The sequence below is a fragment of the Puma concolor genome, chromosome B2, assembly GCF_028749965.1.
Source record: "Puma concolor isolate L17-30 chromosome B2, mPumCon1.1.hap2, whole genome shotgun sequence".
NCBI lineage: Eukaryota > Metazoa > Chordata > Mammalia > Carnivora > Felidae > Puma > Puma concolor.
The window spans coordinates 37,460,912-37,482,324 of NC_141671.1; the positions used below are offsets into that span (position 1 = coordinate 37,460,912).

The 21,413-nt window shown below is 41.7% G+C and overlaps 1 protein-coding gene across 3 annotated transcripts in view; it reads left to right on the forward strand.

Moving 5' to 3' along the window:
- Window positions 1–21,413, forward strand: part of ZFAND3 (zinc finger AN1-type containing 3) — a 326,629-nt gene that overhangs the window by 289,504 nt on the left and 15,712 nt on the right. For all 3 annotated transcript variants that reach the window (XM_086706746.1, XM_086706747.1, XM_086706748.1), the window contains one exon: window positions 6,707–6,874. In XM_086706746.1, coding sequence (XP_086562872.1) covers window positions 6,707–6,874 — 168 coding nt within the window. The remainder of the gene's footprint in view (window positions 1–6,706; window positions 6,875–21,413) is intronic.

Sequence of the window (21,413 nt, forward strand, 5' to 3'; positions counted from 1 at the left end):
CTTATTATTTTAGATGTGTGTGTATGAAGTATTTTGATATGTGCAAATTATTTTCAGATGGTTTTGGGAGGGGGAAAGCGTAAATATGGAGAGGAGAGATAAAACAGTGTGACAGATTATTAACAATTGTTGAATCTGAATGGAATGTGCACAGGTGTTTGTTGTACTCTTTGAATTTTTCTACGTGTTTGAAATTTTTCAAAATGAAAAGTTGCGTGAGAGCTGAATGTTTTCCTCCTGAAGTTGGAAACAATGCAAGCATGTCCTCTTTCAACACTCCTATTCAGCATTACTCTAGAAGGCCTAGCCAGCACAGTAGGCAAGAAAAAGAAATAAAAAGGCATGCAGAATAGAAAAGTTGAGGGAAAACTCCTTCCTTTGGAACTATTGGGCTCTGGTACCATGATTTTATTTGATTGTTTTATTTCATGGAGAGCTGCTCTCCCCACAGCCCATTAGCTTCTCCTACTTGATCCATTAACAAATTTATAGTCATTTTTTTCTGGTGTCAAGGTGTGCCATGAAAATCAGCATCCACCTTCCTGTCCAGCAGGAATCAGAGGGGAAGATTGGCTTTGGGGAAGTGAGAAATCTGAGCCCAGTCTTTAAAACATGCCTTTGGGACTTGTGGGTGCTCCTCTCCCACTTGGGTACAAATTATCATGACTTACAACTTCCATGTGTTCAGCTGCTCTTAAAGCTGTCTTCTAACCAAAAAAAGTCCTTATGGAAGCAGTTTTCGCAGTGCTATCATGATGACCAAAATGAGGCAGCTAGATGATACAATTACCCCCAAGAAGATTTCTGATGTTTTGTATCTTGTGAGCATTTTGAGGACAGAGACCCCAAATATTCAAGTGCAATCCCAGGATAGTCCGCTTTACCGATCAGCTGCCTCATGTCTCCCAATCTTGTGTTCTCAACAGGGAGGGAAGAGTCAGAGGTCTGCTTTCAGTCTTGAGGTTGTGATGGAGAAGGAGACCACCCTCAGGTATCTCTAATAGCAAAGGAGAGAGCCAGAAAAAATAACTAGGGGCAGGGGGCGGGGGTAGGAGTGGAACCGGATGAAGAATAGAGAGATAGATGCTTAGGAATGGTACTCCCAGGCAGTTTGAGAACAACTGACCTTTAAAATGGTTATGATATAAAACATAGCATCTTAAGTATATTTCAAGTTACATTCATCTCCATGTCATATATCATATATAAAAGCATTTCCACAAAATTTTAATAATCCATTCCCACCAAAGACTTGAATTTCTTTCTTTGTCCATGTAATAGCTTTGTAACAGGTGTATATTCCCAAATTGTTCTGAGGCCATTAGGACAGTAAGAAGGGAGGGGGAAATCCCAGTTGGACACCATAGGGAAAAATGTTTAATAGGTCCTAAGGAAGTTTTCTCCTGAACTCCTTCAGGAGAGGATGAATTTAATCCCTGCATACACTGAAAGCAAAGCATGAGGAGAAACAGAGAAAGTACCTGCAAAACAGATTTTTAAGGTCTCTTTTATCAGTTTTTCCAGTGAGAATGGTATTTTTCATGGACAGAGGTTTTAGCAGCTTAAGCTCCTTTTAAATGGTCGAAGGAGAGACAGCAGTGATGTGTGAGGTTCATTAATTATTGCTCTTACTGATGTTTGCACAGGCTGTTGGGATCATAAATGTCAATCTGTCAAGAGACTGTGATAGGTTCTCAAAAAACTGATTGAGTGCCTCAAAAGCTGTCATACAGCCTGAGATTAAACAGATTCATCTTTCTTTCTTACAAGTGAGGGAAGGTGTGGGTGAAGCGAATGAGGAAGGCTTCCTTCTCTTTGTTGCCACTTTGCTTCTCCCACTCTCCTGTTCTAAATTGTAGTGTTGGCTTGTACAGAGGGCTAAGAGCCTGCCTGAGACGTCGGAAGGCCACAGTCATGGTTAGCAGCCCCGGGTGTGTGCATGCTGCCAGCTGCACAGTGACGGGAGATTAAGAGAGATTGGGATTCAACTCTGACAGGCCTGACACAATTTATTTGGAAATTTTCAGGAGAGAACATGAGTAATAAAGACAAGAACAGTGACAGTAAGGAACAAATGTGAATTTCTGTCAGAGACAAAACAGAATTTTAAAAGAAGTAACTCTGTTTGTTGTCTCAAGCTTTCCAGTTAAACTGTGTTCCTAAATTGAAAGTCTTATCACTGCTTTCTGCAATTGGCTAAGAAATAGTACAATTAGAAGAATTTCTCTTTTCAGAAGATTGTGTGTTTTTAAAATCTCTGTACTTGTTTCTCTGTCACAAATTAAGCAGTAGTTACCATCAGACCTAAGGAGTTGATAGGTAAAATACTTTGTCTTAAGGTTTTCCTTTTTCACGTAATCACATTACGATTCTTGATCAACCTTTCCTGCAACTTAGAAAATCTGATGTGATATCTTTCTCGTTCTGTTAAACATAGGCAGAGGAAGAGGGGATCTGGTGAGTACCAAGAACTGTGAACCCAGCATGGGAGTGTGGCAGCTCTTGCGTGGGTACATGCAGATTGGATTATGTTCTCGAGAAAAAGCATACTGGAAAAAATGTGCTTTGTTGGCCCTTTATATGAAGGACCTTAATTAGAAGTCACTCTTAACTCCTGGGGTGGAAACAGTTTCTAGCTTGCCACTACAGCTCCTCCTGCTGCTAATGAGCATGCTCCTTGCAAGGACGTGTTTCTTCTGACAGTTAAAGCTGCATGTAAGAGTTATTTCTGTTCACCTTTCTCTCCGCCTTTAACCCTTACTGCCCAAGTTCAGATTGTGCAAGTAGAGTGTTGGGTGTTTTCCGTCATTGTCGAGGAAGTTAAAGATGTCTCAAAGTAACAGGAACGAAATTTTCGAGCAAAAACTAAATAATCAGAGTTTAATTTATTCAAATATGGACAGTAGATGGGGGTTCCTTTAGTGTTGATCACATTTGGATCTTTTCTGTGAGTCCTTTTTTAATTGACATAAAATTTATAATTGAAAAGTTGAATTATTTAGTTCATTATTAAGCAATTAGAATCCTGCCCTGGACATCTGTTTCTCTTATTTAGGCAACTCACCCCATGGCACAAAGTTTCATTAAGTAATTAGCAGAGGAGATGTAAATTTCTTATGCAGACATGATGATGATCTTGTAGACTGCTATTTATTTCATTAGCTACTAATTAAAACACTGAGTTGACTTGTGAAAAAATGTCAAAGAATGGTTTGCTTTGCCAAGAAGTTATATATAACACTGTCACCTTCCTGGGTGACAGCATGTGGAGGGTGGTAAACAGTTTAAGAAGGTTTTTCTCCCTCCTTCTTTCTGGCAGGGATCATTAGAGGGCACAGGGATTCCTTTCCATCTAATAGACCATTAGAGTGAAGATTAAGTGGGCATATTCCAGAACATAAAAGTCATGGATTTCTTAGTGTCTTCAGAACAGTTCCTTGATCCTAAAACACACACACACACACACACACACACACACACACACACACACACACACACACACACACATTCTGGTAAACTTTTCATCTGTGTTGGTTTAGAATCATTGAGGACTGCTTCTCGTGGTTCAGACTTTATATACATGGATGCCTTTTGTCTTAGACTTGCACAGATGCCCAGACATTGACTCTTAGAGGACTGACTAGGGCTGAGTGGTGCTCTTTTAGGATGGCCAAGGCAGTGCAGGCAGAAGTGGTCGGCAGCATCAGAAAAGCCGGTTGGGACCTATAATTTCTGCAACATCCCATGCCTCCTGCTTACCCGAACAAATAACCAAGTAGTCTTTATATAAAATGTGGAATGGGGAAAAGAAAGTTTCAGCATGAGATCATGCAAACTTACTCCTTAGTTTTGCTATTGAATGCTTGCTGGTCAGACAAGATAGGGAATCAGAGGAAAAGACAGGCCTCCAACTTTTGAGAGTCCCATCAGGTGGGTTGTTTGGTAATGGCCAACTGATGATTACATAAATGTGAATTCCATTTCCCATTCTTGAGAATCATATGTTAAAAAAGTATTACCTATCACTCCCTTGCTTATCTGCGCATACTTAGCTGTGGACAGCATTGCCATGCTAAAAGAAAAAATGTCTTCTCCTTGTAGCAAAGGTTTGCTTTAGAAATGGAGACATATGTAGATAGCATGTTTGACAGTTTGGGACAGTGTCATGTGGAAAACACTTTTGAATGTGAACTCTGCATTTCTAGACACAGGCTCGGTTCTGTTAGATAGCAGTGTGAATGAAAGAGGGTTAGGGTCTAAGCAGTCCTCTTTTACATTAGAGATGTGCTGGCATCATGTCAGAGCCCTCTGGATTTTAACAATATTAATAATGCAAAGGCATCAATAGCCTCCATTTCTTGTATGGGCTCCTTTCTCTCTCTTTCCCCACCTCATGCCCCAGCGTTGGGAGATAAGTTCTCATAAGGATGCTTCATATTTAGGACCTTGTCTCAGAACAAGCACCGTTTTTTTGTTATGACTCTTACTCTAGAATTTTCTCTTCTTGTTACAAAAAAAAAAAAAAAGTATCTCTAAATAGGGTTATTAATACAAATTGTGCCATTGCTGGTTTGTGAAAAAGGACCCCCAGGAGAGCACTGCGGCTCATAGGAGGTGAATTCCTTTTGGCTGGCTGCTTTGTAATGATTTACATTTAGATTGTTGCTTGTTGCTGTTGTAGGGGAAGGGGCTCTGTCTGTGGCTGCCTCAGTCATCACACCAATTGGGTTTGGACAGCTTCGCTCAGCAGAGCTGGGAAATAGGCTGAACTTGCTTTCAATTGTTTTCATCAAAGACCTTGTTTAGTTGGTTTGTATTGGGGGAAAATGTCATGTAGGACTGGAAGAACTAAATGAGATGAAAAATGAAGTTTACAATTGCTAAGAATGGTGCGTGCCTTCCATAAGTCAGTGCACAGTGTGGTGGGCTGAGGAGGGTGGGGCAGTGAGCGCTCTCCCGTGAAGTGCAGCGTCTTCACACAGAGGGAGGCTGGGGAAAAAGGTACAGACAGCCTCCACTGAAATACATCCCGCAGTCTGCTGCTTCTCACTAGGGCCACTTTAAATAGAAAATCCAACTGCCTAGGACAAGATTCATTCATTTAAGAAATATTTATTGAGTTGTAGGCATGGAAGGCAGATTATGAACAATGCAGGTGAAACCTCCTGCCTTCCAGGAATTTACATCCTCCTAGAGGATTATACTAAAAGGCATAGTGCTATGGAGGAGTAAAAGGCAGGAGTTGGGAGGAGAGGAAGTGCTTGGGAAGGGGGATAAGAGTGGTTTAGATAGGGTGAACAGGGAAGAAGACATCATTGAAAATGTGACTTAAAAGACTTAAAAGAGGTGAGATCCCATGTAGATCTGGGAGAAGAGTGTTTTAGGAGAAGGTGTAAAGGCCCTGAGGTAGGAGACAATAAGGAGGCTACTGTGAATGGAGTAAAGGGAGAGAGCAGCAGATGAGGTGATAGAGCAGAGAGGAGGGCAAATCATGCAGGTGCTTGTGAGGGCGGTCGTAAGTGTTTGAACTTTTACTCTGGGAAGGGGAGCTTTAGAAAGGTTTTGAAGAAGGAAGCGATATGATTCTAACTTGATTTTTAAAAGGATCACTTGGCTGTGGAGAACAGACTGTAGGAGCTTAGGGGTGGGCAGGAGGCCAGTTAAAAAGCTATTATACTAAGCTGGATGTGAGATGGTAATAGCTTGGACCAGTGTGGTGTTGGTGGAGGGGTGAGAAGTGGTGGGATCTGGATGTGTTTTGAAGAAAATCGTTTAGGAGACTGTGTTCCAGAGATGGTTTAGCACAAGCCCCTTTAGAACCTTGGCAAGAGGTGCATCTTCAGTTTGCAGTGGAGCAAGTCCAAGAATACAGAGTTCCCAAGTGCTCCTCTTTCTTTTGAAGGCAAGAGTTATTCGCAGCCTGCCTATGACAAGAACTTTATTTCATTTTAGTTACTTTATTAAGGTTCCACAAAACACAAGTTGTCATACAGCATACTTCCCTCCACCTGCCAATTTGGCACCAGCGTTGAGGGTTGTGGTGCAAAGTGCTGCTTCGGTAGCCTCCACAGTGGAGGCCGTGGGATAGCCTGCTTGTGAATAAACGAGGATACTCCTTCACTCTGAATACAGTTGAAATAATTTTCAGCATCAGAACCTGATTCTTGTGTGTTTTGTTACATTTAGGACTAGAAACAGGAGTGTTTTTACTAGAAAAGATTATGGATCACCCATTAAACAGTGGCATTGGGTATAGAATTGTGCTATACATGGTGATATAAAGAAATATTAGATATAGTCTCTTCTCTAATGAATTACAGTCTACTTGAGGCCAAATATCTAAGAAGCAGTAAATAACCAGTACAAGCAGTAAGGCCCAGAGATGGGGTACAGAGAAAGAGAGGATCCCAGTTTGGATGGTCTCCTCAGAGAAACAGCTGTTTTTAAAAACAACAGCATCAGACTGATTTTTGTTAAGTAACCCTGCTCTCCTCTCCTAGCTCAGGCCTCGCTTATTAGAAGTCTGCCCCGAAGGTACATTCTTGTCACAATCTGTGTGGTATAAACCAGGCCAGGCAGAACTGGCTCTTGCTCACACAGGTCCAGTTCCTGGAAAAGGGCAGCAGAAGGCCTGGCAGTACATTAATTAGCTGTGCTTGCCGGGCCAGGCACTAACCCTGACCCCTAAATGTGTTGTTTTGGTCAGATTCACAGTCTGAGAATGAGGCTTCGCCAGTGAAACGGGCACGACTACTGGAGAACACCGAACGACCTGAGGAAACCAGCCGGTCTAAACAGAAGAGTCGACGTCGGTGCTTCCAGTGTCAGACCAAACTGGAGCTGGTGCAGCAGGAATTGGGATCATGCCGCTGTGGTAAGCATCTCCCCCAGTGGCATGATGGAGACTGGTCCTTGACACCCTGGCATAGCTTTGGAAATTATTCCTAAGAGGCTGAAGCCCTTCGTTCTTCTCCTGAGTACTTCCCTGCAAGCTACTGGTTTGGAGATTCATAAAGCAGGAGCAGAGAAGTCTTACTTCTTTTTTTTTTTTTAATTTTTTTTTTTTAACGTTTATTTGTTTTTGAGACAGAGAGAGAGACAAAGCATGAACGGGGGAGGGTCAGAGAGAGGGAGACACAGAATCTGAAACAGGCTCCAGGCTCTGAGCTGTCAGCACAGAGCCCGACGCGGGGCTCGAACTCACGGACCGCGAGATCATGACCTGAGCCGAAGTTGGCCACCCAACTGACTGAGCCACCCAGGCACCCCGAGAAGTCTTACTTCTAAACGCCCTTTATTTCCTCTCACACGTAAAAACAAGGCACAAACATTCCCACTCTTAAATTTATCTCGTTAGAGTTGCATTGTCACTGCTTACTGATTCCAACTTCTCCCCACTACATATTACTCTAGTTCCTATTCATTGATGACTTACTTAGAAATTAACCAAACCAGTGACATTCTGAGATATGTACCATAAAATTCAGTTATTCATTTTGAATGAACATCTTACTACGTATAATAAATGGAAACTCTTTCCCCCCATACCCCTTTTAAATTAAAGTTTGGTTGGAACATTTTCTTTGAATCATAATTCATTGTCAGTTAACCCCTTGAAGTAGCTTTAAAGTAACATTTTCTTCTGTATTATCCAGTGTTATACTAGCTCTTAGAATTGCTGTACAGGGATGTATTTTTAAAACCTTCATGACTACCCACAACGGAACACAACTTAGACCAATTCTTTCTCTCCCTTTGACCACGTACGTGATGTCACAGAGAAGCAGAATTGTGTAGCTGCATTATTTAGGCTGACTTACAGATTTCCTGTTCCTGTTTTTATTTCCTGATTTAAAGCTTTGTTTTATAAAATTGTTGTATGGGACAAGAGCTGTCATCAGGCAGACTTGGAGACCTGGCTCTTGCCTCTGAGTATCTTGTATTCTTTGCCCTAAGGAGTGAGCTTTAGAAGCCTCCCTTCTCCTCTGCGATAGCCATAGATACCCTACAAGTACTGATGCTGGCAGACAGGACTAGATGGTTCTCTCAGCAGTTAGAAAATTACAGTTACTCATAGTCCTTCATCTTCTGAAGAGGCAGCCATTGCTTCCCTGTGCCTCAGTTATTTATCCTGTTGGAAATCAAAAGGAAAGGGGTACCAGCTTCTCATGGAAACAAAGTCAGAACTCCTGTTGTTATCAAGACCAGGAATCTGTTTGTTGCACGCTCTGGTGTGTGGTACTCAATGAGATTGGAAGTGTATGCTCAACTGCAGAAACAGACACCAGCATGGGAAGTCCAGGTGTCACTGGATGAGTTTTTATTTTTTTAGCTTGGCATTTACTTTCCTATTAAACACTTGTGTGAAAGTGTAAAGAAGAGAGATAGGAGAAAAGGTGAGAGGAGAGGCTGTCAGCAGAGTTTTCAGACTTCAGTTGTGTTCATGTAGAACTCCAGAAGAGCCCAGAACCTTATTCTTAGACTGCATCTTCAGCAACCCTGCCACGTGATTTTAAATCCATAGTGAAACAGGGAAGGAATACTGTGGTTAGCCAGAGCGGACTCTGGTGCATGGTGGCTAACCACCTTCGCCTGTATTGAAGGGTTTGTCCAGTCTTTGGTGGTCTGCAGATTCTTAGCTTTGGTCTTTACATGAACTTTTGTGGGGGCAGGGGTTCAGTACTTCAGTCTGTTATCAGTGTTGTGAAGCCCACCTGACCGTTTTGCCTATTGCTTTTATAACACATGCTCTTGGTTATTCCTAAATTAGAATCATGAGATTTTCCTGTACCTTATGTTCTTGTTTCCTTCTTGAAAGCAACTGAATCCTGGGTATTACACAGGATTTGCCCTAGTGGATCAAGCAATTGATCCATAAAGTATGCTGTCTTGCCTCTGGCAATGGCTGATACCTCCTGTCCTTGTCAGGCAAGCGGTGAGAATTCACAGTTTAGCACTGAGAGATCCAGAAGTATTGTAACCAGGTCTCCCAGATTTCCTAAGGTCTTAAGCACTCAGCTGAAAAAAATCTAGAAATACATGTTAGATGATTTTACATGCTCCTGAGTGAAGCCAACTTGACTGTCTTGGTAAATTCTGAGTGCCTGCTGGGTTTACCACAGATATGCATTCTTTTTAAATGATCTAACACATAGTCCCTTGGCTTATGCCCAATTCTGAGGGTCTACTTACAGAGAGATTTGATCTTAATGCTGGGAAAGAAAGCCCTGAGCTTTGTGCACTCCCTCCAGTTGTAGCCTTCCTAGAGAGAGTGGGGAGTTCAGTTTGGCCCACTGAGAGTGTTACACTTACGTGCCCAGAAAAATGACTGAGTCTACTGCCACATTTTAAAAGATAAAGGACAGCAATAGAGCAGTGGGAACATACACCTCTGGGATTGTCTTTGACAAATAGCTCTTGTGTTCTTCCTGCCTGTCTGCTCGGATCTCTCTAGGAAAGGGTGAGTTGTGTAGTTATTTCCTTGAGGATGCATGGGGTGTTGAAGAGACATTGAACTGCCCTGAAAGGTTGGGGGTGGGGGGGGAGCATGGTAATTTCCTGCTAGAAGTGAAGACTCAGGAAGGTAGTTTGAACTCAAACAGAACACTTCTCCGCTGCAGAAAATCTTTTTCTTAATATATATATTCACAATCTTTTTTTCCATTCCCCTTCCACTCTGTACAGGTTATTAACTGCTGACAAGAAATTCACATCTCATAAATAATGCTTAAGAGCCATTGCTATATAAATTGAATGTGTTATGAATTGTGATGGGCCTTTTTGTAGCATTCGATGCCTAGAGCAGGAAGAACAGAGGATGTCATTTTCATTAATTTCTAATGAGGTGCCAATTAAAGACAGAGAAGACGCTCCAAAGGGAAGAGTGGCCAAGCTCCCCTGAATCCTCCGCCCCGGGGCTGTCATCCAAACACTGCCAGCAAGGCTTCTCTAAAAATTCCATTAAATTACAGTCTCATCGAGAGCACACACAGACACATTCAGCTTCCCTTTGATCTTCAAAAGAGCAATTTGTAAGGCGAGTTCTGAGCCTTCTCACATAGGGAACAGCTAGAGGTGATAGGAATTGTTAATTGCCAAGATACTCCATGGGCTTTCAATAAGGAGGTGAATTTTGAAGATGAATTCTTCTCTGCCTTGCTGTGACTAGATAACCTTTAAATCAACAATACCAAAGTAACACCCTTTTCCTGTGAAATCTCTCAGGATGCCAATTAGAAAAGGCATGTGGTGAGGCTGGGATGATGTCCTGCATCCTAGAGCATCTTCAACAGTTTAGCTTCTCAAGATAGAAAACAATTGCATAAAAATGGATTTATTTGTTTCATTTTCTACTCAGTAGGCAAATTGATCAGCTCATTCTCATTACAGGAGTCTTGTCTCTCCAAAGGCCAGCTAGAAGATGTTCTGAAATTTGACCATCCTCATCAGATCTGGGCCACATCACAGCCATGTGAATGCTGTGTTCTCTAAGCAGATCTTGCATGATGCACACAGCGTGGCTTAGTTATTGTTGTGCCTTGCTTCCCAGAACCACAGAATTGATTTTTAAATACCAGTCTAAGAGCTTGCATAAGTTATCACCTGTTTTCAGTTGACAGTGACTTAAACTATAAGCCGATATGCTCCCTTTTGGGATAACAGTGCTCTTACTAACAACCTGAATAATCTGACTTCCATTATTGCTTTCAAAATAAATTTTATATTCACTTTAGAAACTCCATAGTAATGCTTTAGCCCTTTAGTTTATCATCTCCCAAGTGCCTCAGTGGTCATTTTCTGCATTATCATTCACTGTAAAACTAAATTCTTCAAGCATTTATCGAGATACGACAATGCACGAAGCATTTTGCTAGCTTTTGTGGGGAATATAGGATCTAGAAATATAGAATGTAGGAGCTCTTAGTCTAGGTCCGTGGTTCCAAACTTGAGTGGACATCAGACTCGCATGGAAGGTGTGACAAACACAGATTGCTGACCACCCCCCACCTCCCAGAGGTCTGATTCAGTGGCCTGTGCATGTGTAACGAGGTCCTGGGTCACGTTGCTGCTGGTCTGAGGAACCACTGCTCTAGGCAGTTCTCAGTCCTGGGAAGCTTTTAAAAATAGAATGTCTGGGCCTCACTCTAAATAATTAAATCAGAAAAGGACACCAGCTATTGTTTTAGCTTTTTATTTGGAAATTTAAAGTGTTTTTCTGGGCCATTTGAGAGTAAGCTGCAAACATGGCCTTTTGTCTTTATAAACGTCAATGAATGTTTTCCAAGAATAGGGATATTATTTTATATCCATAGCAGTTATCAATTTTAGTAAATTGATACTGATTCAGTGCTTTTATTAAATCTGCCACCCATATTCTGGTTTTCTCAGTTGATCCAAAATGTCTCCTGTAAAAGCACTTTTTCCCCCTCCAGTCCAGGATCAAGTATTGCATTTAGTTGTCATGTCTCTTTAGACCCTTTTAACTTGAAACGTTTTTATGGCCTTTCTTTGTTTTTAATGATATTGATATTTTTGAAGACTATAGCCCTCCCCCCCTTTTAATAGAACTCTCTTTGTTTCTATTTGGTGTTTCGTGTTTCTTCATGATTAGATTCAGATTACTTATTCCCAGCCTAGTCTCAGACTCCTATTAAGTGATGTGTCTTTCTCAGGATTTTATATTAGGCACAGATGTCCATCATCCCCCTCACTGTAGATATTAATTTTAATTCACTCAAAGTGTTGCCCAGTTTCTCCACTCTATAGTTACTATCTTTGACCACGCAAGTAGTAAGCAGTCTATGGGAAAACACTTTGTGACCATGTTAGTATCCTGCTCATCATCAAAAGTGTCTCTTAGATTTAGCATCCATTGATGATTCTTGCCTGAACTGGTCTTTTTAATTTTTTTTTTAACGTTTATTTATTTTTGAGACAGAGGGAGACAGAGCATGAACGGGGGAGGGGCAGAGAGAGAGGGAGAGACAGAATCAGAAGCAGGCTCCAGGCTCTGAGCCATCAGCCCAGAGCCCGACGCGGGGCTCGAACTCACGGACCGCGAGATCGTGACCTGAGCTAAAGTCGGACGCTTAACCGACTGCGCCACCCAGGCGCCCTGGTCTTTTTAATTTTTTAATGTCTGTTTATTTTTGAGAGAGAGAGAGAGCGAGCACATGAGCGGAGGAGGACAGAGGGGGAGGGAGACACAGAATCTGAAGTAGGCTCCAGGCTCTGAGCTGTCTGCATAGAGCCTGACGTGGGGCTCAAATTCACAAACCATGGGATCATGACCTGAGCCAAAGTCGGATGCTTAACTAACTGAGCCACCCAAGTGCCCCTGAACCAGTCTTTACTATGATCGTTGCAAACTGATGATTTTCTAACTCTAGCCCTCCTTCTTCATTTCTCCTTTGACACTCAGCGTTCTTATGTAAGTGAAAACCCTTCTTCCCCATTTATTTATCTGTTGTTATTGCAGGCTCATGAGCTCTTCTATTTTATCAGTGGTTCATAATTCATTACTATACTTAATTATTTTGGTGCTCAAACTGTGCCAAAAACGTTTCCTTACTTCCTGGCAGTTATAAGATGTGTTCTGGATGTGTCTTGTACTTGACCTTTGCCAACTCCTGGAATCAGCCATTTTTCTAGGTATCCCCAAGGTGGTTTTAATATGCATTCAAAATAGGGATTTGCTGGGCCTAAGAGGAAGGCATGAAATAGCTGACATCCAGGACAGCCTACCATAAGAGTTTTAACTGAGGCATAAGCCATATATGTAGGAACATGGGGAGAGAGAGATTAATTCCAACTACAGTACTTGTATAGGTTGTGACAATTGGGGCTTCAAAGGCAGAGTGGGATTTAGATGTGGGGAAAGAGGGACTACCTGGTCAAAGATGGTGACCTCTATACAGCTGGATGGAGCCTTGGGGTTGAGTGAGGAGAGACTACTAGAAAGGGAGGGTAAGGATTCCAGGCTCCAGGCTGTAGGGTTTGGATGTTGGTTTGCAGTGAGAAGCTGCCCGTGGTTTTGAATATAGTCAACACGCTTTTTTGTGTGTGTTTATTTTTTTATTTTTATGTTTATTTTTAAGAGCGAGAGAGACAGAGCATAAATGAGAGAGGGGCACCAAGAGAGGGAGACACAGAATCCAAAGCAGTCTCCAGGCTCTGAGCTGTCAGCACAGAGCCCGACGCAGGGCTCGAGCTCGTGAACTGGGAGATCATGATCTGAGCTAAAGTTGGACGCTTAACCAACTGAGCCACCCAGGTGCCCCTTGACTCCCTCCCCCGCTCCAGTTAAGCACACAAGAAGGCCCGGGAGATTGTTGAATCCTTTTAAGTGGAATGATCTGGGAAGAATGTGAACTAATTCACTAAGTGAAAAAGAATGTGCCTCTGTCACAGCCATCCCTGCACTACAGGGGACTACAGAGTGAATGAATGGTGATATCTTATGGTCCAGAGTTGGGCAAGGAGCTGTGGTGATAATGAGGTGTGTTGGTGACATGAAATGACTAGGCTGGTCCATTTCACCAGGATCAGAAATCATCACAAATAAGTCCTTGTATCTGCGCCTTTATTTAACTCTCATCCACATGTGATTTGAACCTGTCAGGAACACGTGGCATTCTGTCCTTTGTCTCTAAAAGAAAGCAAGGCAATGCATGTTTTTATAAAGGCTTTATTCCCTTACAGAGTTCTAGCCTGGATCCGTTAGAAAACTCTGCTATCCAGGGAAACACCAGAGATCTTTTATCTTGACCAAATTGATTTGGTTGGTTTAGTGTTATCATTACTGCTATTGAGTGGTGAGTTTATGCTCTGCCATGTATTATAGGAGAGAGTGTGTGGTTACCAAGACCTCAGCCCTTTTCATGTTTTCATGCTGAGTCTGGCAATGAAAGGCTAACGTTTCTCCATTACTTATAAGACAGCAGCTGGGTATATGTTACCTGTGGTAACATAGGTGTCCTGTCCATCCTCCCAAAAGCAAAAACACCCTTTGATGGGAGTTACTGTAAATGTGAGAACTAAGAGTAATTGGATATCTTGAGGCAGATTCTGAGAAAATGTTCTCCCTTTGCTACTCTCTTTCGCTCTCACTGTACTTTTACCTGAACAAGAGTATGCTGTGTTCCCCATTTAATCTTTAATGTATAAGAATTCTAGTCTAAAACCAGATTAGTCCCTCTGCTGCTCCTCTATAAATTGCACATTGAGATGTTAGAGCAAAACAAATCAAACCTTTTACTGAATACTAACTCTGTATTTAGCCCATTAGTTCAGCACTGTCTCAGAGATCCAACCTACCATGTGCCTTTTGACAAGGGTGTAGAAAGAAATCAGAAACGTGAAGAGCTCCCCTCCCCAGCAAAGGAGCATCAAAGACTGAGCTTTCAAAAGACAACATGTACAGAACACATCTGCTGAAGCCTTTGTCACATTCCCACCCTACTGAGAGGTGAACCAGGAGACCCTTGTCCCATGAAGTGAAATATTTTCTGTCTGGACAGCAAATTTGCAACTACTTCTGTAGTCCAATCTGAGCAGCAGTAACAGCACAGTAATTTTATCAATAATTTTATCAAAGCTATTTGGCTAGGTTACCCTGCTTAGAAATACTTCCTTATGGGAGGGGAAAAAAATGGATCGTTGCAGAAGAAAATGAATTATTGATGTCTTTTGTTTTGGTTCCAAGAGTAAATAGTTTCAGTTAATTCTTTGTCCAGCAGAGTGTGCATGGGTTTGTTTGTTTTTTTTTTAACAGATTTTTTTAGATGGAATTTATATACCATAATATTCACTTATTTTACAGGTCAGTGAGTTTTGGTAAATTTAAGTGGTACAGCCTTCACCAAATTCAAATTTTAAAATGTTTTTAGTCACCTGTAAAATTTCCCTTGTGCCCCTTTTCAGTCAATCCCTACTCTCCCCTACTCCAGCCCCAGGCAGCCACTGATTGATCTGCTTTTGTTGTTATAATTTTGCCTTTTCGATAATTTTAATATCAGTGGATTCATACAGTATATATATATATAGTCTTGTATTTCTACATGGCATGGTGTTTATGAGATTGATCCATATTGTCATGTATTGGTAGTTCATTCCTCTATAATGTTGGGTAGTATTTCGTTGTATGGATCTTAACACATTTACCGGTTGACATACATTTCGGTTGTTACCAGTTTGAGGATGTTTTGAATGAAGCTGCTATAAATATTCATGTATAAGTTTTTATGTGGATATATGTTTAATTCTTCTTAGGTAGATACAGAGGTGGAATTGCCAGGTTGAATGACTCTGACGTTTAGCACTTTAAGAAAATTCCATTAGTAGTGCATTATGGTTCCAATTTACCCATAATTTGTCAACATTTAATATTGTCTTTGATTTAACTTTAGCTATTCTAGTGGGTATGTGGTGCCATCTTGGTGTGGTATATTAATTTCCCATCACACATTTCCCTGATAACTAGTGATATTAAGCATCTTTTTCATAAGCTTTTTGGTTACTTATTTATCAGTTCTTTTGTGAAGAGTCCATACCTCAAGTATCTTTACCATTTAAAAAAGATGTACAGCATTGCCATCTTAACAATATCCCAACCCACGAATATGGTATGTAAGTCTTCTCAAGTTTCTCAGCAATATTTTGTATTTTTCAGTACCTTTTAAAGAACTTATTCCCATTTTAATTTTTTGATGCTGTTGTGAGCAGAATTTTTAAAATGTATTTTCAGATTGTTCTTTGCTGTCACTTCAGAACACAATTTTTGCATATGATTTTTTATTCTGCAGCTCTAATTCACTTACTAGTTCTAGATTTCTTAGGATTTTCTACATCCATGATCATGTCATTGTGTATAAAGGCAGTTTTACTCCTTTTCAAACTTTATGCCAGTTTTTTTCTTGCATTGTTGCACTGGCCATGACCTCTACCATAATGTTTGAATGGAAGTGTTGAGACTGGATCTCTTTGCCTTTTTCCCTGATCTTAGGTAAAATTCTGTGTTTTACAACTAAGTATGATTTAGCTGTAGATTTTTTTAAGTTTAATTTTTTTTAGTAATCTCTACACCCAGTGTGGGGCTCAAACTCAGAACCCTGAGATCAGTGCATGCTTTTCCAACTGAGCCAGCCAGGCACCCCATCTGCTGTAGATTTTTTATAGCTGTTCCCCACCTCTGCCCTTCTCTGACATTTGTAATATTTGTAGCTGTTGAATACATTCTAGGAAAACAGGCAATATTCAAATACATCCCCCCAAACAGATGATATAGCCCATGGTGAACTACCATGTGGCCTAAAAAAGATGAGCAAGGGGCACCTGGGTGGCTCAGTCGGTTAAGCGTCTGACTTCAGCTCAGGTCACGATCTCACAGTTTGTGAGTTCGAGCCCCGCATCGGGCTCTGTGCTGACAGCTGGGAGCCTGGAGCCTGCTTGGATTCTGTGTCTCCCTCTCTCTCTCTGACCCTCCCCCCGTTCATGCTCTGTCTCTGTCTCAAAAATAAATAAAAATTAAAAAAAAAAAAAAGAGCAAAACTGTGTTTTAAAAGTTTTATCATCCAGAGGCACCTGGGTGGCTCATTCAGTTAAGCGTCCAACTCTTGATTTCAGCTCAGGTCATGATCTCAAGGTTCGTGGGATCAAGCCCTGCATTGGGCTTTGTGCTCTCATTGCTTGGAATTCTCTCTCTCCCTCTCTTTCTGCCCCTCCTCTGCTCATAACCACTCTCAAAATAAACATTAAAAAAAATAATAATAAGAGTTTACCATCCCATGAATTCATTTCTGTTTACAGTTGAAGCATATTCCCTTTGTTCACACTTCTGTGTAGTGTGTCTCCATCTATAGTGGGGAAAACCTGTGCCCTGAGAATATTCCTCTTTTCCTCACACCAATATCATAACAAGACACCAAAATGCTATTCTGTCTGGGTTATTCTCACTTGAGGTAATAAAAGCAAACCACACTGAGAGAAGCTTGGAAATGCTTTGCTTGAATTCAGTGCTTTTACCACAAGACACAATCACAAAAATTTGTGGGTAGATAGATAATAAAGGAGCCTTAGCAGCCATGCCAACCCCACTTTTTTCTATAAATGAGGAAACAGATCAGAAAGGTTTCCACTAGCCTCAGATCACACCTGTGTGCTAAAATATTGGTACTTCATGCAGCCTTTGTTGTAAAGCTCAGGGACTAAAAAGTTCCTGCCCAGGGTGACTGCTCACAGCGGTGCCTGCTCCCATCACATAGGTCTTGCCGCCTCCCCCCCCTCCCCCGCCCAACTATAACTCTTCATCACACATCCTGGATGTTGGCTTGTTGTTACCACCAAATCCTACTGGTCTCTTCTGAAGTACCCAAAAAGATTTCTTGGTCTTTCTTTCAAGTTAATACACCTGACTATTTTCACTTCCTCTTAGTTTGGCCTCCAAAACCTAGCTGAGAACTCAGGACTCTTCTATGAACCCTTTGCAGCAAAATGTCACCAGATTAGACCATTAGCAGTAAAGATAAATAAAGTAGTTAGTATTTAGACAAAATAATGGGATTTTTTATTAATTTTTTTTTCTTGCAGATTAACAATTTGTTCACAGAGTTTTGCTAAATGTTCTTTCCAAAGCCTTTAATGTATGTAGTTAAAACTAATTTGTGTTTAATACGTTGTATACATTGTATAGTACGTTGTAGTACTATACACATGATGTACTATATACATAATGTAGTACATTGTAATAGCAAATATATGCTATTAGATACTACCAGTCTTCTCAAAGAGATTCTTACTGCGATTCCCTCATGAGCACTGCTGCTTGAAAAATGTGGGCCTATCCCCAGATAGAAGGGGATGCTTCTTTAGAAAGTAAAAGTGCAGTTGCTCAGGTAATTCTCTTATACCCCAATGTTTGATAAACTGTCTGCACACTTAATATCTCATTGTTTTCATGGGAAATGCAAAGGTAATTTAAGACCAAATGTAATTACTGGACATGTCAAATAAGGTGATCCACATCATAGAGGTTTTATATCAGATCTAGTCAACTCCATTCTCTTTTACTTAGAAATTTACATCTTCTGAGTATTTAACACATGCCTTCCTCTACTGATCTTCTCTTCCCTCCTAGATTCTGAAATCCTCAAGGGTCAGGATCTTGTATTATTCTGTAGCTTCCCACTGCCCTTATTAGAGTATGTGGCCTATGGTGGTACCCAGACAGTGTTGACTAATAATGTGCAAGACAAATCGGAGGTCATAGAAATGTGGCGTTCTGGTGAACCTGCTGATTATCCTTAGGAGAAAGCCCTTTTGTAGTAGTAGTCGAAGACATGCCCAAGCAAGTGAATGGGAGGATGTCTGGGCTGGTCTCCATGTTAATTCTGGAAGCCAGGGTACATGTGCAACCTGAGGGTTTCCCGGTGGAATATTTGGCTGGAGGAATAAGGTGTAGATAAGGAACCTTACCATTATTTGTTGTTACATACTTTTATCTGCCTTGAATTTTTATTGGTAGGGGGTAGAAATCAGCCAAGACATACATACATCAGATAGGGTAGAATTGCTTGCTTGGTGTAATTAAAAATATTTGATAAGCTTATGGTTTAATTAAATATTCGACTTTGGGAATGACTGTGTTTGCATTAGTGAAACCTGCGGTTCATCTTGCACATGAATAAAATGAGCTCTTTGGAGGTCACAGACCTGCTGTATACAACCACATCAGTCTCTCATTCCTGCCTAACCTGTCACACTCTGGCATAGATTTCAAGTACTTAAGTGACTTAGAAGTCACCCATCTGGTGCCTGGCCAGCCCCTCAAACTGACCTTGAAACCACAGCAGCAGCAGTGCCCTTGCAGGTAATCCAGCCACCGTGTACATCTTCAGCCTGGAGGGAATGTGGCAGGTCTTATTGCCAGGCAGCTTAGACCACCTAGGTGCTTCCTCCATTGAATAAAAACAGCCTTTTTCTATAATGTGCCCTTATTTCTCCTCACTCTGTCCTCCAGAGTGACCTGTCACAAATCATCTTCCTCCCCTGCAAGCCTGTTCCTCAGATACTGGAACACAGGGGCTTTGGCTTTCCGGCACCCCAGTCCTCCAGTAGCAAGTCCATTCACAAGGACTGAAGAACTTGTGTGGGGATGTTATGGCCCAGGATGGGATATAGGCATGATAGAGTGGGCTCAGTGTTTGTCTCCACAGAATTCCTCATCAGAAGCCCTTACAAAATCTGGATGTCTTTTTAAACAAAAACCCTTCTTTACCTGCTGATCTCCTTCTGAAACTGCTAAAAAGTCTTCTCTTTTATGGAGTCCATGGCTGACCTCTGTTGTTATACTTCTCAGAACATACATTAGCTTTCCTTCCTCCTAGACCATAAGCACTGGAGGGCAGGGACCATATGGTGTTCTTCGGCAGATTCTACTGTAGTAGAAGTGCACTGATACCTAGTGAACATTCGAGTGAATGAGTGAACTCTACCATTGCAGTTGTGATCCTCTGGGTAAAGGAGAAAGTAACAGCTTTATTGAATACCTACTATACATATGCCTACTCCTATGTTCCATCACTTGACCCTGATGAAAGCATTGCTGTGAAATGGTACTACGTATTTACAGAAGAGAACACTCAAGCTTTGAAGTTGAGTAACTCAAATACTAAGGGAGTGGCTGGCATTGGAGCCCAGATCTGTTGAGCTCCCAGAATCCCACCAGTGTTCATGTCCCCCTACTGGCCCATGGGTGTCCTAAACAGTGAGAGATAACCTGCAGCATGAGTTACATTTAGTTTCAGCCATATAGATCTTAGCCCATTTGTTAAGCACTGCCCCAATTCAGAGATGCTTTTTATTGAACAATGAATGGTAAAAATGTATGCAGCCTACTATGTGAGAACCACTTGAGACAGTGGTAATAAGTCATCCCAATATACTGTTTCCAGTTTGCTCCATGTGCCACTTGTCACTCCATCTAGATAAGATGCTTCTGGAGGACAAGGTCCATAGTGTTGCCACCTTTTTGTTTCTCACTGCGCCTGGGTAATGTGAGACACAGTGGCACTTAATTCTTATTGATGTGAACGTTCCATTTTCTCCTGAGTGCTAATTCATGTCCTCATTGTCCTTGAAAACTTACCCACTCCAGGATACCTTATGCAGTTGACCTCTCCTCAGTGCCCCCGATTTATTGCATATAGCTGGGTTGTATTGATTTTATTTGCAGTTGATTTCTTGCTTTGCTTCTTGTGTCCTTCAGCTGTTTTCCTCTCTGCACATCTCCAGCTGTCTTGAAAGGCAGGAAAACTAGTGACTTTTTTCTTTTCCTTTTCCTCCACCCAGCCCCTAGAATAGTGCTCTGTAAACATTGCACAGATGACCAATAAATACTTTTGACTCCTTGAGCCTGATAGCTTCTTTTCCTTGCTGGACTGACAGCCCAACACTGGAGCCTGAATCCTTTATTTATTAGATGAGATTTCTATAGCACCTTTCCTCTGAAGAGATCAATATCAATGAAGTTTGTTTCTGCTTCTGGAAAGTGCTTTTACCTAAGCAGACCAAGGCTCTGATAAGATCACATGATAGTCCTTACTCCTCAACTATTGGGCCCTAGAGATGTAGACTCCAAGAAAAGCCTCACCACTTCAGGTTCGGCTATCTTGCGGCCAGCAATGAGCCTGAATAAGACTGTGACAAATCAGCAACACAGGGTCCGCAGCATCAGTTGATATTATAGGTAGTGTTATATATAAAAAGAGAACTTGCATTTGGGGGGCACAGCCATCTTTTAGAAGACAGATATGGGGAAGGTCACCTTAGCACTCAATACGTATTGTCTGCCCACTGACCAGAGCCCCATCACAGTGTTTGTGGATTATAGTTTCTCAGATAGTGGTTGGCGTCATTAGAACCATTCAGTCTCTGAAACTCAGTGCCACTAGGGAGAGCGTCCCTGGGACAGGACCCAGAGACTCCAAACATATACATGCTGGGTAGGTGGGAGATACGTGCTGAGAGATGGCACTGTCTAGCTGCTGAGAGGAAGAACTGATTTGGGGTAGTCAAGGCCTACTGTGAAATATGGCACAGAATTCAGAGGCCAAAGACCAAAAAGGATGAGTCAGCCCTATAATTCACTGGAGAAGTGCCTAAGATAATTGGGTCAGCTGGCTTCTCTACGAAATTGCTCACCTTTCCACATATCCTTGTTTGTACAAACATTATTCCCATCCCTATTCAGGCTTAGGCAGAATTGAGCAGGAGATGAAGTCATCTGCCATGTACTTTCCAGACAGATGACAGCTGCACATGTAGAAGCTACATAGTGTGGATACTCCCACTGTCCACCAGACTCGGTCTGCCCTTGAGCCTACTGTCCAGAAAACCCCCTCTGTGGTCAGAGCAGG